We start from the raw sequence: 14,616 nt of genomic DNA on the forward strand, positions 1-14,616 counted from the left end.
CTATTTTTAGAAAGATGCGTTTTTAAAAAAATTATTTTTTAGGAAGATTCCAGGGACAGTTGCTTCTTCAAGTGTTGAACACAAAATTGCTTCAGAATACTAAATCATTCATGTGCAACAATGCTACTTTTAGCACCAGCTACATAAAGCAGCTGTCAATTTTAGTAGTGGCTGTTTCCCAACAATGAATATAACTATAAGCGTATTTTAAACCTTGGTGTTTTATTAATTGTTTTAAAATTACTTTGCTTTAGACGTGTTTTCTTTCAATTCTTCCTGCAGTTGAGGGTAGGCTTGCTTTAAATTAATTCTTTTTGGGATATATAATTAATATTCTTAAGTCTCTTAATACTCTTTATTCTAACCCATAAAGAAGTACTTTGTGCAATGTTGTTTGATGCTAAGCCTATGCTGCAGAAATTAGTGCTCACTTGAAGTTATTAATTGTGTTTGTAATTTCATTAATTAAATTGATTAACTTTGTATTAAAGTCCATATTCTGGTGGGTCCCCCTTCAGGTTTGAGAGGATGAGGATCAGGGATCCATCCCTTTTGGCCTCATTGACTCAATGGTGGAAGGAATGTAGGATTGGAAACCATTCCAAGATGTTTATTTTTCATAAGAAACTCTCATACATAAAGACTAAACTCAAGGAGTGGAACAGGGTACACTTCAAGAACATTTTCACTGAAAGCCAAAGGATTGAAAGTGAACTAAGGGTTCTAAATGAAGTTATATCTCCAGGAATGAGAGAAGAAGAGTTCAGATTGGAGCAAAAACTTAAAGCGGAGCAAGCAGAAATCTTGATTTGAGAGGAACAATATTGGAGACAAAAGTCGCACAAGCTCTGGCTTTAGGAAGGGGATGATAATATAAATTCTTTCACAACTCTACAGTTACAAATAGAAACAGAAACAAAATCCTAGAGTTGATCAGAGAAGACGGGACTGTAATCTGCTCCAAAGATGAGATCAGTCGAGAAGCAATGGGATACTTTCAGAATCGAGATAATCAAAACATAAATTAGAGAGCTACTAGGATTGAGTTTCTCAATCAGATTCCCAGCATCATCTCTAAGGAGGAGAATAGGGAGATATCCAGGCCTATATCTTTGGAGGAACTCAGAAAGGCTACTTTTCAATTAGCCCCTGACAAGGCCCCTGGACCTGATGGATTTCCGGCTTGCTTCAATCAAACCTTTTGGGAGATCATTAAAGATGATTTACTCAAGGCTGCAGAGGAATCTTGAAAAAAAGCAACAATTCTAGGATCCATCAATCATACCTTTTTAGCCCTTATCCCCAAGAAGAAAGATGCTTCAGGTATGAATGATTTTCGGCCAATTGCTTTATGTAATACGTGCTACAAGATAATCACTAAAGTAATGGCAAATAGAGTAAAGAAGATTTTGGATAAGATCATCTCGGAAGAACAGAGTGGTTTTGCCCCGGGTAGGTCTATCACAGAGGGAATTGTTGTTGCCCATGAAGCAATTCATACACAGCCAAGAAGCAGAATACAAGGTAAAGCTTGGGTATAGGCTGAAAGAAGCTGCTTTGGAGGAAGGCCTTTGGCCAATCAAACTCCTTTGGGGCAAATATGTCCTTCCCAAAGCTGGTGTCTCCTGGCTAGCCATCCAGGGTAGGATTATGACTCAGGATAGACTTGCCAAAATTGGAATTTGTGGACCTAGCAGATGTTTGTTGTGTAACAGCAATGCACAATACGTTGATCACCTCCTCTAGGCCTGTCCTTATGCTCAATTTTGTTGGAAATTCTTTCTGGGAAAGCTAGGCTTTCAGCATGTGGAGCCTCAGAGCATCAAGGAATGGTTCATATATTGGCCAACATTGATGCCTAAAGGTATGTTCAGCAGTATTTGGTCAATTCTCCCCTCCACAGTCATATGGGAACTCTGGAAAGAAAGGAATAGGAGGGTCTTCAAGGACCAGGCCATGCCTAGGGAAATTCTTGTGTCAAAGATGGAAGCTGGAATTGTGGAATTGGTAAATGAAGCAACTAAAAGGTGTATCAGTAAGTCCAATATCTTTACAAATCGACACAATGAGTTGTTGAGGCAATTCTCGGGTCCGATGGTTCCCAAGGGCTATGAGTTTGCACAATCGGTTGTTGCTGAAAAATGCAAGACTACATGCTGGCAAGCTCCGGAGAAGGGATGGATCAAAATAAACTTTGATGGAGCCTCCTTAGGCAATCCAGGACATGCAAGTGTTGCTTGTATAGCTAGAGATGACCACGGTCACACCATCAAGGTATCGGCTGAATACATTGGGAAGACCACTAACAACATAGCAGAATATCGAGCAGCCTTGAAAGGAGTGGAGCTTGCTAGGAAATTGGGGGCAGAAAAAATCTCTCTTGAAGGGGATTCTCTTTTAATGATCAATGCAATCAAGAATCAATGGGTGGTAAGTTGGCGACTTGAGAGATCGCTTACGCCAATCACAAATGCTTTGAAAAGTTTTGTAGAATTTAAAATTTGTCATATTTATCGAGAAGGCAATGGGATGGCAAATGACTTGGCCAAACAGGTGGCGGAGCAAAAAAGTAACATTGATACTATTCACTCTGAAAAATGATTTGGAATTGATAGCAATTGGTTGTGGAAATAATTACGAGGATTGGGCAGTAGTTGATGGGAAAATTTCCAAGGAAGTTGGCAAGTATGGATATGACAACTAAGTATTCAATAACCAAGCGACATGTCTAAGCCTATTTCCAAGTGGCAAACTATCTATTACATAATATCAACCAAATTTGTGGTTTGTACTCGAATCAGTGCGATGTCTAGATGGCAACAACCTAAGCCTTCATGTCCTAAGAAGGAATTATAATAAATAAAGGTTGCATTCAGAATTTATTTAGAGTATGGGTTGAGGTATGATCTCATTAGATAGGCAATCAATACGACTCGCAACCTTTCTTAGTGAAGGGAGTTATACATTTGGTAAGTATGGTAGGAGTTGCATCTCGCATAATTCCCTTCTTCTGAGTAATTTGGAAGCTATTGATATGGACACCCCTATTCTTTTGGAATCAACCAAGCAACAAATGGCATTTCTTGGGGAGATTACAGAGAAGCGTCTCCAGATGGTTCTGGAATCAAAGCAACCTCTGATTTTGCATGCGGTTAGGAAGATTTTGGGCTCGGAGTTTTTGCGGGCGACACACAAGTATAAAGTGAACTCGAGCATCCCGGTCATGTTTCTGGCCATTTGCATTCAGATGGGTGTCTGCAAACCTAGAACAAAGGTGGTGTGCCAAATGATTTTCAGGCATTCCTTCTTGGGGGAAATCGATGCGGTCCTGGATCCTAGGCAACATTGATGACCAGAATCGTATTCCATTGGCCCACCAATATTACATGACCCAGGATGCAGGGGGGAAGACAAGGAAATTTTGCATTCTGTAGACTATGGAGCTGGAGAAATACAACCAAGGCCATGCGGAGAGAAACAGAAATTTGACTTTCATTCTGTTTGTTACTGGCAATCTGGCAAGATCGGAAGGGTATGATTTGGGAAAGTATGTGAGGGAGGAAGGCCTGCAGGGTAGGCTGTAGAGACCCCTTGTCTTCAATGCCGGTTCTCTGATGTTTTGTTGGTGAATGAGGGTTTATTTTGGTTTTGAGTTTTCTGATTTTTTATTTGCTTTTTTAGAATTTTCAGATATATTGAATGAAAGGAATATACAAATGATCAAGTACATAGAAACTTAACAAGATGCATACATTAAAACATGAATTTCATAGAGCTAACAAGGAACCAATTATTTTTTGAACCCTTATGAATTGACTGGAATCCAAAAAGCAACTACAATAGAGCAATAGGAACCTGATTTAACGATTTGATCTGCAACATAAGCTTTGATTTACACCTCCAAAGGCGGCGTTTTGATCCCCTATAGTAAGCTGCTGCCTTCTAGATTAAATTCAGAAATTTTTATGCCTTCAAAGTTCAAACAAAAAAATTGCCCCTTTACAGGTAGCGCAATTAATGCTGACTGTGGCTGCCCAAAAAGCAAGTCATAACTGAATATAGATGGTTCCAAAACACTCCTAAATATCACATATGAATGCCTGCAATCTGGTTCCTCAAATCTGATTAAAAACCCACTGATTTCTCATTCCAATTCGCCCAATATTGACCCCTGTGTGAGGCCAACTGATTAGCAATCCTCAATTGAATGTTGCACAACCTCAGATAGCTGCTGCAGTGAAGATGCTACGCTCTCCAATGCCCAATAATTCTGAAATTTGCAAAAACCCTTGGTCTCTTCAAACCCCAATGCTCTCCAACAAACAAGTTTAGAAAAAATAATCACATAATGAATCGAACTTCTAATTCCAAGGTTTATATATCTCCAAAGAAATTTTAATTTCTCCAAAAAGGCATTTTAAATCATTTAAATGAAATAATATTTCATTAACTCCAATACTTTTATTAATACCTTGGCTTAGGCTTCCAAGAATTAATTGAATAAATGGCCCCTTCCAATGATGACTTGACCCTCAACTTAAGTGAAATTATAAAGTTTGATTATAACTTTATAATAAGCCATTTAATGATTTAATATTAATTTGGCCACTAAAATATTAATAGCTCCCAAAATACTTAACATTTTGTTATGCCGTCTAAAATGGGAGTCGATCCTGCTTTTCCCCATGTGACCATATACTCTTTCTAAAAATAGAAAGGTCCCCTCTTGAGCAAGTTTTGGCTTACTATAGATAGTAAATATGGCAAATGTATAGCAAATGAGATCCAAATAATGCCAAACAAAAGCCAAACCAAAGCATACTGAATCCTAGAGTATATACCAACTGAAAGAGACCTTTTGTCCATCCTCATTAGCCTACGAGGGTCAGAATGATAGGCTAATTGTTCAAAAATAGGAACAAGCTAAAAAGGGGACATTACATAGGCGTGATATTGGGGTGGATGATAATGAGGTTGTTGCAAATGGTAATGACTGGGGTCTGGGTCGTGGGGAGCTGTGGATTCCAAATGACATGAGGCTGGTGGAGGAAGTTGCATCTAGGGAGGCTCATGTGGACTGCAGTGAAGACTGCCCAATTGTAGCACAGGCCCTTGCTGCTCAAAGGTTTTATGAGAGCATTTCAAGCCCCTTGGACAATAAATAATGGTGCCTCTTCCCTCATGGTTTTTTGTTTTATCATTTATTACTATGGTGTTTTATTACTATATGTTGTGTAGTAGGTAGATAGTTGTGCAGTGTTGATACAGTATAGATCTCTGTGTCCAGATTTTGTATCCTTGGTCAAAGCAGGTATATAGACAGTTAGTGCTTTTTTGTTGTTTGCACTTTGAAATTGGATATATTTCAGCCTTTTGAAGGAGGTAACTAAATATAGACACCTCTGGTGGATGTAAAACCTCTATTATTAATAGAGGTGCTGTCCTATCCAGCTATTTACTTATTAAAATAAAATATTATATCTATTCTATAATGGTCATCTTAGTTGTCGACTTAGTTGTCTTTTAAGTTCATTTAGTGTAACTACTGCTTTTATTAAAAGGCATAGTTAGCTTTTTCATTTATAGCTTTTTAGCTTCATGTTGAAGCTTTAATTGAACGGTTCGTTCTTTTTAGAACACCATCTTGTAATTCTCTTTATACATGTATATTCGTAAATAAATCATTAAATTATTTTTCATGGTATCAAAGCAGGTCGATGGGATTTTTTAGAATTTGGCGAATTTTTTAATAAAAAATTCGTAAGCCCTTCTACTTGGAAATTATTTTCAGCAATTTTTGAAGTGCTTTTTAATGAAAAAAACATATTGCTACTTTCGGATCGTAGAGGGTTTGTGCCACGAAAGATTTTTGAAGGTTTTTTGTGTCGGAATTTTCATGGATTTATTTTGTGGGTTTGTAAAGGGTTTTTGAATCTTTCTTCTTGCAAAATTGAGGGCTTCGTGTTTTCAATTTTTTTGAGACCTCTGTTCATTTACTTGCATTGCATAGCTTCTTTCCACCAAAAATCAACAATATTTTTGTCGGATTTCCAAGTTTTTTCTAGCGACGGTTTTTTACATACGATGGCGATGGGGGGGGGGGGCCAGATTTTTCTGCAACTTCATGGCTTCATTCGCGACTTGTGTTTGTGTTTTTTATGGCGGCGCGAATTTTTTCCAAAAAGGTTTTTTCATGCAAAAATTGCAGGAGGTTTATTTTCGACGCAGGCCTCTGAAAAGGGCGGCTTCTTTTCCTGTGACAGATAGGGTTTCTATGGATTAGTGTTCTACACAGAAAAAAATTGGCGTTTTTTTACAAGCTATCCGACGGTGTTTTTTCACGATTTTTTTTCTCAATCTGCAACATATCTTCGATAACATTTTTTCCCCTCGCCATTTCTGTGCGATATTCAGCTGCATTATAAACGTTTTTCCTACGCGTGTTTAATGCGTTTCGCATTTTTTTGAGACCGTGTTGTCCTTGATGGTGGCGGCCATTTTGATGGTTTTTTTTTTACAATTTTTTTAAAGAAAAATCAAGTTTTTTTGGGCCCTAGGGTCTTCTACGCCGAGTTTTTTGTACCTGCTACTAAGCTTTCTCAAAACCTATGGATGATTTTTTTGGCATGATGGGTTTTTCATAATTTCTATCCAAAAGAATTATTTGTTGGGTTTAAAATTTGTCTCTTGAAAAAAAAAGTTTTGAGTTTTTATAATTTTTTGGATTCAAAAAAATTATTCCAGGTTTTATAATTTGTCCCTTAAAAAAATTATTTCTGGTTTTTTAAATTTTTTTTGCCTTAAAAAATTAGTTTTCAAAAAAAATTATTTTGGGTTTTGTTAAATTTTTTTCACAAAAATTATCTTTTTGGGTTTTCTTTTTTTTTGCCATAAAAAATCATAGGAGGGTTTTCACGATTTTTTCCTCAAAAATTGTTCGTAGGGTTTATAATTTTTCCTTGAAAATTATCATCTATAATTCGCGATGTTCGCATGGGATTTTGGTTATCAGAGTTTTACAATTTTTTCCACAAAAACGATGATTTATAAATCCAATTTTCAAGGTTTGACGGTTTTTTCCACAAAAATTATGCTTTGTTGCAATCTGTTTTGGGTTGCACCTGGAGTTGCTAGGGCGAACATCTACAATCGTGGTACCTTGCAGTCCATTTTGAAGTTGCTGGAGCAAACAGTGCTCGATACTCTTCTGCAAAAGTTTTTGCAGTTTTTATCAAAATCATGTTTGTTGCTCATTGGAGGGTTTGCCAATTTTTCCTCAAAATCATGGTTTCAGGCTTCTGAGGATTACATTAGGTTGGACAGCTTTCGATACTCTTGGTCATTAACATTCTGCATATACCGGGAGGATCTTTGTAGTGGCAAAGTGTTCTTTGCTTTGCATTTGTGATCAAAAAAACCTGCAGTGTTTTCTGTAGGGTATTGAGTATGATGACCATTAGGGAGGGTATTAAAATAATATTATATCTATTCTATAATGGGCATCTTAGTTGTCGACTTGGTTGTCTTTTTAGTTCGTTTAGTATAACTACTACTTTTATTAGAAGGCGTAGTTAGCTTTTTAGCTTTTTTAAGCGTTTTAGCTTTTTAGCTTCATGTTGAAGCTTTAGTTGAACGGTTCATTCTTTTTAGAACGTCTTGTAATTCTCTTTATATACATTGTATATTCGTAAATAAATCATTCAATTATTTTTCACTTTATCCAGGTTTGTATTAATGCTTCTTATTCACTAACAATTTTATATATCACGTTGTAATGTCTCCATTTGGGATATACCTAATTTTGCCCAAAAGAATGACAAATCCAAAAATATAACTTATCTACAAGAGTATTCTTTCACTAAATTATGTAATAAGAATTGAACTTGGGAGAATAATCAATTAATCATTAACAAAATGATAATGAAGATTCCTATTTGTAAGCATGCACACTATAGCTTCAACCATATTAGACACTTGGGGGGAAAACACCATAAGATGTCGGGAGACTATCCTCCACAATTAAGCCCAAGAGCATCGAACAAGCAACCAACTCAACCTGACCCCTTGGCCCACAAGCAACCAACTCAATGGGTGTACACTTTGGACAGGACTTGTACTCCTACAACCCTACTATGTTTCCTTGCCTGTTTCTAATAAAATTGTTCTATTAAATCTGATGAATGCTTATTAGTTCTAACTCCTTGGTAGATTGTCAAGCTAATCAAATAGATAAATCAATGATTCATATAAGAGATTAAATAACAGACTTAATCATATTGCATACCAATTATTCTACTAAATATAAATGGCTGCTTTATTTCTGAATACAATTTATATCTAAAACTCCGTGATCTGATTGATAAGTGCCGATGTAATGAACATTAGTTTGATATATTGGTGGATGATGATTGAATGAATGTTGATTTGATAGAGTGATGCTTGATTGCTGAATTGTTTGTTTTTCTTGATCCCAAAATGAAGTGATGATTGAGGTGGGTTTGATGATTGTTTGCTTTATCTTGCTGATTGATCGTTTGCTTGATTTCTTGAGGGATTAATGATTGATGGACGAATGAAGCATTTGTTTTGATAGATTCATGAATGATGATTGATAAGTGATCCTTCAATGCTGCGAATGAATTCTCCTTTATGCTTTATTGGTGAAAGGGTCACCAACTTTCATATGAATTGAGTCACCACTTTTTATTGTTGCCTTTGAAAACGATAGATTATTCCCTAAATTCATCTCCTTTAAATGTCCTCCTCAAATGAAACCTTCTCCTCTTTATATCTTCCAATGTGAGGGAGAGTCACACCTCTTCATCATGTATGCGCTTTGCAATGGTCATAACCTTTCACAAATACCACCCTTCAAAAGAGTCACAACCCTTCATCATTTCTGCCCCTTGAGAGAGTAACAACATTCACAATTACCACCCTTTGCAAGAGTCACAACCCTTCATCACTTCTCCCCTTTGAGAGAGTCACAAACTTTCACAATTATCACCTTTTTGAAAGAGCACAAACCTTCATAATTTTTTCCTTTTGAAGGGGTCACTTCCTGATTCTCTTACTATTCCTTTCTCCTTCCATTGACCCTTCATTCCTATGCTCCATTGTTTCTTCCCTCCTCCATATCCCCTTTCAAATGAACGCTTCTCCCTTTTATATCTCATGTTCGAAAGAGTCACAACTCTTCATTGCATGCCTCTTGACCTTTCATTAAACTTAATTAACTTTTAATTATATTATATTTATTTATTTATATTTTAATTTTATTATCATTTATTATCAAATCCTATTTTAGAAAGGGACATTACACAAGTAGAAATTTATTTTCTAAATTCAAATGATGTTCAATTTGTATAATTTTCTCCTGTTGATGTAGATCTACTAGTCTTTGCTTTAGCCAATAGTAAGCCTTTGTCCATTTTCCCTTAAAATCTTTGTTGCAATGGAATACTAGTTTCTATTTTGGCTATCAAAAAGATGCGTTTGTTCATTGTGCTTCATAGTTCACCCTCCATTATATCTGTAAATCTCACTGCAAAGGCTGACTGTTAACACTCCCGCACATGTATCTAGAGCAAAAACATAGTCAAATTAGTAATTTACATTTATGCAAAACTCCTCATTAAAATTGTGTATAGTGTGCATACTTGAAAAGTATTTTTATAGTTTTAGCCTAAGGTTAGTTTTAGGTTTAGTTAAGTCTCAAGGAGCTTCCTTTTACAGTTTGAAAAGTGGTTTTACCTTTCCATTTTATGTTGTCTCACAAAAGACAAATAAAAATGCTAACAAGTAGAATAAGGATAAATAAATGATCTACCAAAGAAATTTTTCTGCAGTGAAAGTCAAACCAATGCAAGTAAATCATAATTAAACACAAAGATCTATGATCTATAAGTATCTGACCTAGGATCTAAGAGTGAAAGCTTTTAAATCCATTCACAGCATTTTTCCATGATTGGCGGTATAAAATTTGTACATCCATAGACACATAACAGTAATACCATGAAACACGTCAAGAATCCATGAAAGATACTAGCAAATATGAATTGAAGTAAAAGCAACAAATGAACCTGTAGCTTTATTCTTTTGTGTCCGTGCCATTTCAGCTTCTATCTCCTTAATTTTCTCTATAATACCCATTGTGCCTGATTTATCTAGCTGTACCACAAAAACTGCAAAGTCAGAGCTAATGATTGTTGCAGTAAACTAAAAAAAGAATCCACTATTAAAACTAGTACAGGACTTCAGTATAAGGTTGTAATGGAGCTGTAAAAGATTTGAAGACTAGCATAAAACATAATCGTGCATTTAGTGCCATTGCTATGAAACGAAGAGTGTGGCTAGAAATTAGTTGAAACAATGTGATAAAATAGCGAAGTTATAGATTTCCATACCCTGTGCTGCAGTTAAAATTTTGTACAGCATCATATTAGAGGCTTCAGATTCACATATACTTTACACCAAGTTTCCAAGAATGGGCGACACATTTCCAAGATGGGTTTTTTCGGAGGCAAGTTTTTAGGGGATGGCAACAGATGGCTATTAAAAAAAGGGAAATGCTTAAAATATAAGAAATTTAAAGTATTCATAATTTCATACAATAAGATTGATAAGGCATTCATCATATACATTATATAACCTTAATACAATGTACATACTTTTATAACTGAATTGAAATTTCAGATTTTGTGTGAGTCAATGCACAAGTTAAATAATTTTCATTACTTTCATTGTCAATGTGAATATTTACTAACCAATATTAATAACTGGCATTTATATATATTAAATTTAACATGCTTATCTCTAGGAACAGTCAAATCTTTGTTCCTTCATATTCAAGTGGCAGCATATACATATAAGTATACACATACATACATGTGTGTGTGTGAATACTCACCACTTGGAATAGACAAATGTTTGTTCATTCATATTCAAGTAGTAGCAATATTGTATAAATACCTCAAGGTTTTGGGGTGCTCTTGTAGTTTAAATGATCATATGACCAATGCAACAGTTTGATTGGATGCCTTCTGCTTTTGCAATCACCTTATCTTACTTGAGCTAGACTTGGGGTAAACATAATTTAAGATTACGTTGTTACTAAAAAAATGTTGTCTACCATACTGAACTAGAATTTCAAGTTTATATAAATGGCACTTCAAAATGATTTAGACACTATCACAAGCAATGCATAGGCATCAAGTATATTGATTGTATTTTAATAGAGTACAGAAATTTTTCTGTTATAGTGTGCACATCTAATAATTTAAAAGTCAATGGTACACTAAAATGGCAATTTCCTTTACATTGCTCATGACTTTCATTGGTTGAAGCGACCAGTGCTGTCGTCAAAACCAAAATTTACTTGAATTGAGAATTATAGCAGGCTGAAAAAAATCACTAATCTTTTAAAAAACCTTATATAGAAATTGTAGATGTGGCTTGTGGTTGCCAAATACTAGGTATTGGACATGTTGATAGCAATGTTTCATCAAGTTTGGGCGAAATTTTGAGTACCATAAGAAAATGTCATCTATAGCACAAGCTACTCGTAAGATGACATTATTGTTTCATCCTGAAACTAGAGCATTAAAACAAAGCCAATGCCACATCCTTTTTCTTCAATTTTGTGTTTTTTTGTAATATATGTTTTCTTCTAACTGGGCTGTAGTGAACAGCTAGCCATGCCATTTCCCCTCCCCCCACACCAACTATTAATTAAATGGTAATTACATGCTTATTACTGAAAGAATAATATGTACATATAGCAACTACGGATACGATGTTTCTAAAAGACACAATCAATCACACACGACAGAAAAGAAAACTAGCTAATCTAACTAAGTTTACACTTTACACTAATATTACAATATTGACCATTAAAGAAATAATAACAAATTATTCTTCTAATACCCTCCATTAATGGTCAATTTGTCAACTACACCAAATTGTCCCCTAAATTTGACGAACTTATCTAAGCCCAGAGCCTTGGTGAGGATGTCTGCAGTTTGATCCTCAGTTGGAACATACTAAAAATCTATTGATCCGTCTTCAACCAGCTTTCAAATGAATTGACAATGAAGCTCAACATGCTTGGTTCGTTCATGGGAGATTGGATTCTTGGCAAGTTTGAGCACCCCTTGATTGTCACAGAAGCGGGGTGAAGGGCCCACCTAAGACATTTGCATGTCTGAAAGCATCCTTCGAAGCCAAATTGCCTCACAAGTTGTTTTTACAGTTCCCCAATATTCTGCTTTGGTCGAGGAAAGAGCTACAGCCTGTTGCTTCTTACTAGTCCAAGTAACAGTACCTGTTCCCAAACTAAAGACATATCCAAATGTAGATTTTTTGTCATCAACATAGCCTGCCCAATCTAAGACTATGTAATCAATGAGTCTAAGATCTTTGTTTCTGCCATACAGAATGTCAAAGTCAAAAGTGCCCTTGACATAGCACAGGTCACGCTTCACTACAATCCAATGTTCAGCTATAGGGGTTGTCATGAAACAAGAAATGTAGCTCACAACATAACTGAGATCAGGTCTAGTGGCAGTGAGATAGATGAGACTGCCCACTAGTTGTCGGAATGTGGATTCATTCTCAATAGGTGAATCAGATTTGGCCGAAGGCCTTTTTGTTGTGACATTTTCACACATCGCCCCATTGCAAATGGGGACCCCTACTTTTTTTCGCTTACTAGAGTAGTTGTCTTAGTTTAGTCGCCTAGCTTAGCAATAGTTTTGGAGCTTTCAACCTCTTACTTGAGAGAAGATGCAATGCAGTTTCCAGGTCATGTCCAAGCATGAATTCCATGATGAAGGTTCGGAGTAAGAAATGTATGAAAGAGTGAAATTTGGAATATCAATTTCTTTCCTTGGATTCCCGAAATAAAATTCAAGGGTAAAATCTTCACATGAGGGAGCCTGCCTCTCCATTCTTCCGTCCATACATTTCAATCCTTCCTTCCTTTCACCTATCCGTCCTTGATTACCTTTCCATAATCCTTTCATCCACCCTTCCTTTCATCCTTCAACCTTCATCCCTTATCCTCCATATCCTTTACACCTTCCCTAGCCGCAACATCCTTCATGCCTCCCTCTATTCTCCCTTCCTTCCATCCACCTCCATCTTCCCTCCATTTTCCTTCATCTCCTTCCACCCTCCATCCTTCCTTCCCTCCTTCCATCTATCCTTTCCATCATCTTCCTTTTTACCTTCACCCTCCTTCCCCTTCACCTTCCATTACCCCTTTTCACCTTCCACATCCCTCATTACCTTCACCCTTCACATCCCTTATGCCTCCCTTTCCACCTCACTTCCTACTATTCCTATCTACCTTTCACATCCACACCCACTTACCTTCCTATCCTATCCTAGCCCACGCCATATATCCTAAACCCCCTTTCTTCACCTACCTAACCCCCATCCTATCCTTCACATCCTTTTACCTCCCTTCCTTCACTTTCCTACCTCCCAACTTCCATCCTATCCTAACCTACCCTTTCACCACCCCCCCATCCTTCATTCCCTTACTTCCCTTTGCCTAACCTCCCTACCCACCGGTAACCATCCTTATATCTCCCTTTATCCACTGTCACCCATCCTTATTTCATCCCATCCTCCATTTACCTCCCTTTATCCCCTTATACGCCCATCTCACCTTCACTACCTTTCCTCACCCCACATCCTTCTCTCCCTTCCCATCATGGCACATCCCCTTTCTACATCCTGCACCCCTATCTTCCTCACGGCACATGCTTCCTCCCCACATCCTTCACCTATCCCTTCACCACGGCATATCCCTACCTCGCATCCCCCACACTCCTTCCACCGCAGCATGTTCCTTCCCCTCATATTGCTCTCCCCTTCCACCATGGCATGTGCTTCATCAACATTCCTTATGTCTCCCTCGCCACAGCATGTCCTTCTTCACACATCCCCCTCTACCTTCTCTCACGTCATCACCAACATCCTTCTCTCTTCTCCCACCGCGGCATGTTATGATCAAGTCTAAGGCACTCAACAGGTATGGAAAAGTCTTAGTGCAGCAAGGATGTCAAGGAGGTACCAGTCAAAGAGGAGACCGATCACAAATTTAGAAAACTCAAAAAACCCCAACTAGCATGGAAAAGACGTCAGTGCCAGCAAAGATGAAAGAGGGGGCCCACTTGATATAAAAGTTTTAATTCAATAATCTGAAGGCAAACATAGAGAAACAAGATTCTAAGTTATGAAAAGGCATAAAGTAATAAAAAGAATTGAGTCAGCTTCATTGGCAACGATTTTAAACGAAGGCATTGAAAATTCAAAAACCTTAAAATAATAATAAAGCAATTCAAGAACATTAAGTCGGATGTCATCTTGAGTACTGTACGTGCCCAGCAAGGAAAGGGTAATTAACCATTATATTTATTAAAAGCAAGTTGTCCTAAGAATGAAGAGATGCAACTCTTAGCATCAGCACCCATATAAAGGAGTGCTTATATCTCATTTCAACATCATTTAAAACGATTTCCAGTTGTGGTCTGAGACAGCGAATTTCATTTGGAAACAGCGAGTTTTGGACAATTTTCTTGATCATTGGGTTTGATCAAAATATACTTA

At 36.9% G+C, this 14,616-nt stretch overlaps 2 protein-coding genes across 3 annotated transcripts in view; both read right to left on the bottom strand.

Annotated features, from left to right (window-relative positions):
• Positions 1-14,616, bottom strand: part of LOC131064647 (developmentally-regulated G-protein 1) — a 178,399-nt gene that overhangs the window by 139,513 nt on the left and 24,270 nt on the right. Inside the window, exon 2 of one of the 2 annotated variants that reach the window (XM_057998866.2) lies at positions 10,083-10,170. In XM_057998866.2, coding sequence (XP_057854849.1) covers positions 10,083-10,152 — 70 coding nt within the window. In that variant the 5' untranslated portion in view covers positions 10,153-10,170. Of the gene's footprint in view, positions 1-10,082; positions 10,185-14,616 lie in introns of both variants that reach the window. The other variant, XM_057998867.2, reaches the window with a different exon arrangement.
• LOC131064620 (secreted RxLR effector protein 161-like) lies at positions 12,186-12,668 on the bottom strand. The gene has a single exon (XM_057998808.2). It carries the CDS (start codon positions 12,666-12,668, stop codon positions 12,186-12,188), a length of 483 nt encoding a protein of 160 aa, XP_057854791.2.

Source organism: Cryptomeria japonica, chromosome 9 (genome assembly GCF_030272615.1).
Source record: "Cryptomeria japonica chromosome 9, Sugi_1.0, whole genome shotgun sequence".
Taxonomy (NCBI): Eukaryota; Viridiplantae; Streptophyta; class Pinopsida; order Cupressales; family Cupressaceae; genus Cryptomeria; species Cryptomeria japonica.

Excerpts from the sequence above, each read along its gene's own strand:
- LOC131064620 (XM_057998808.2), bottom strand. The coding sequence starts at position 12,668 with ATGTGTGAAAATGTCACAACAAAAAGGCCTTCGGCCAAATCTGATTCA.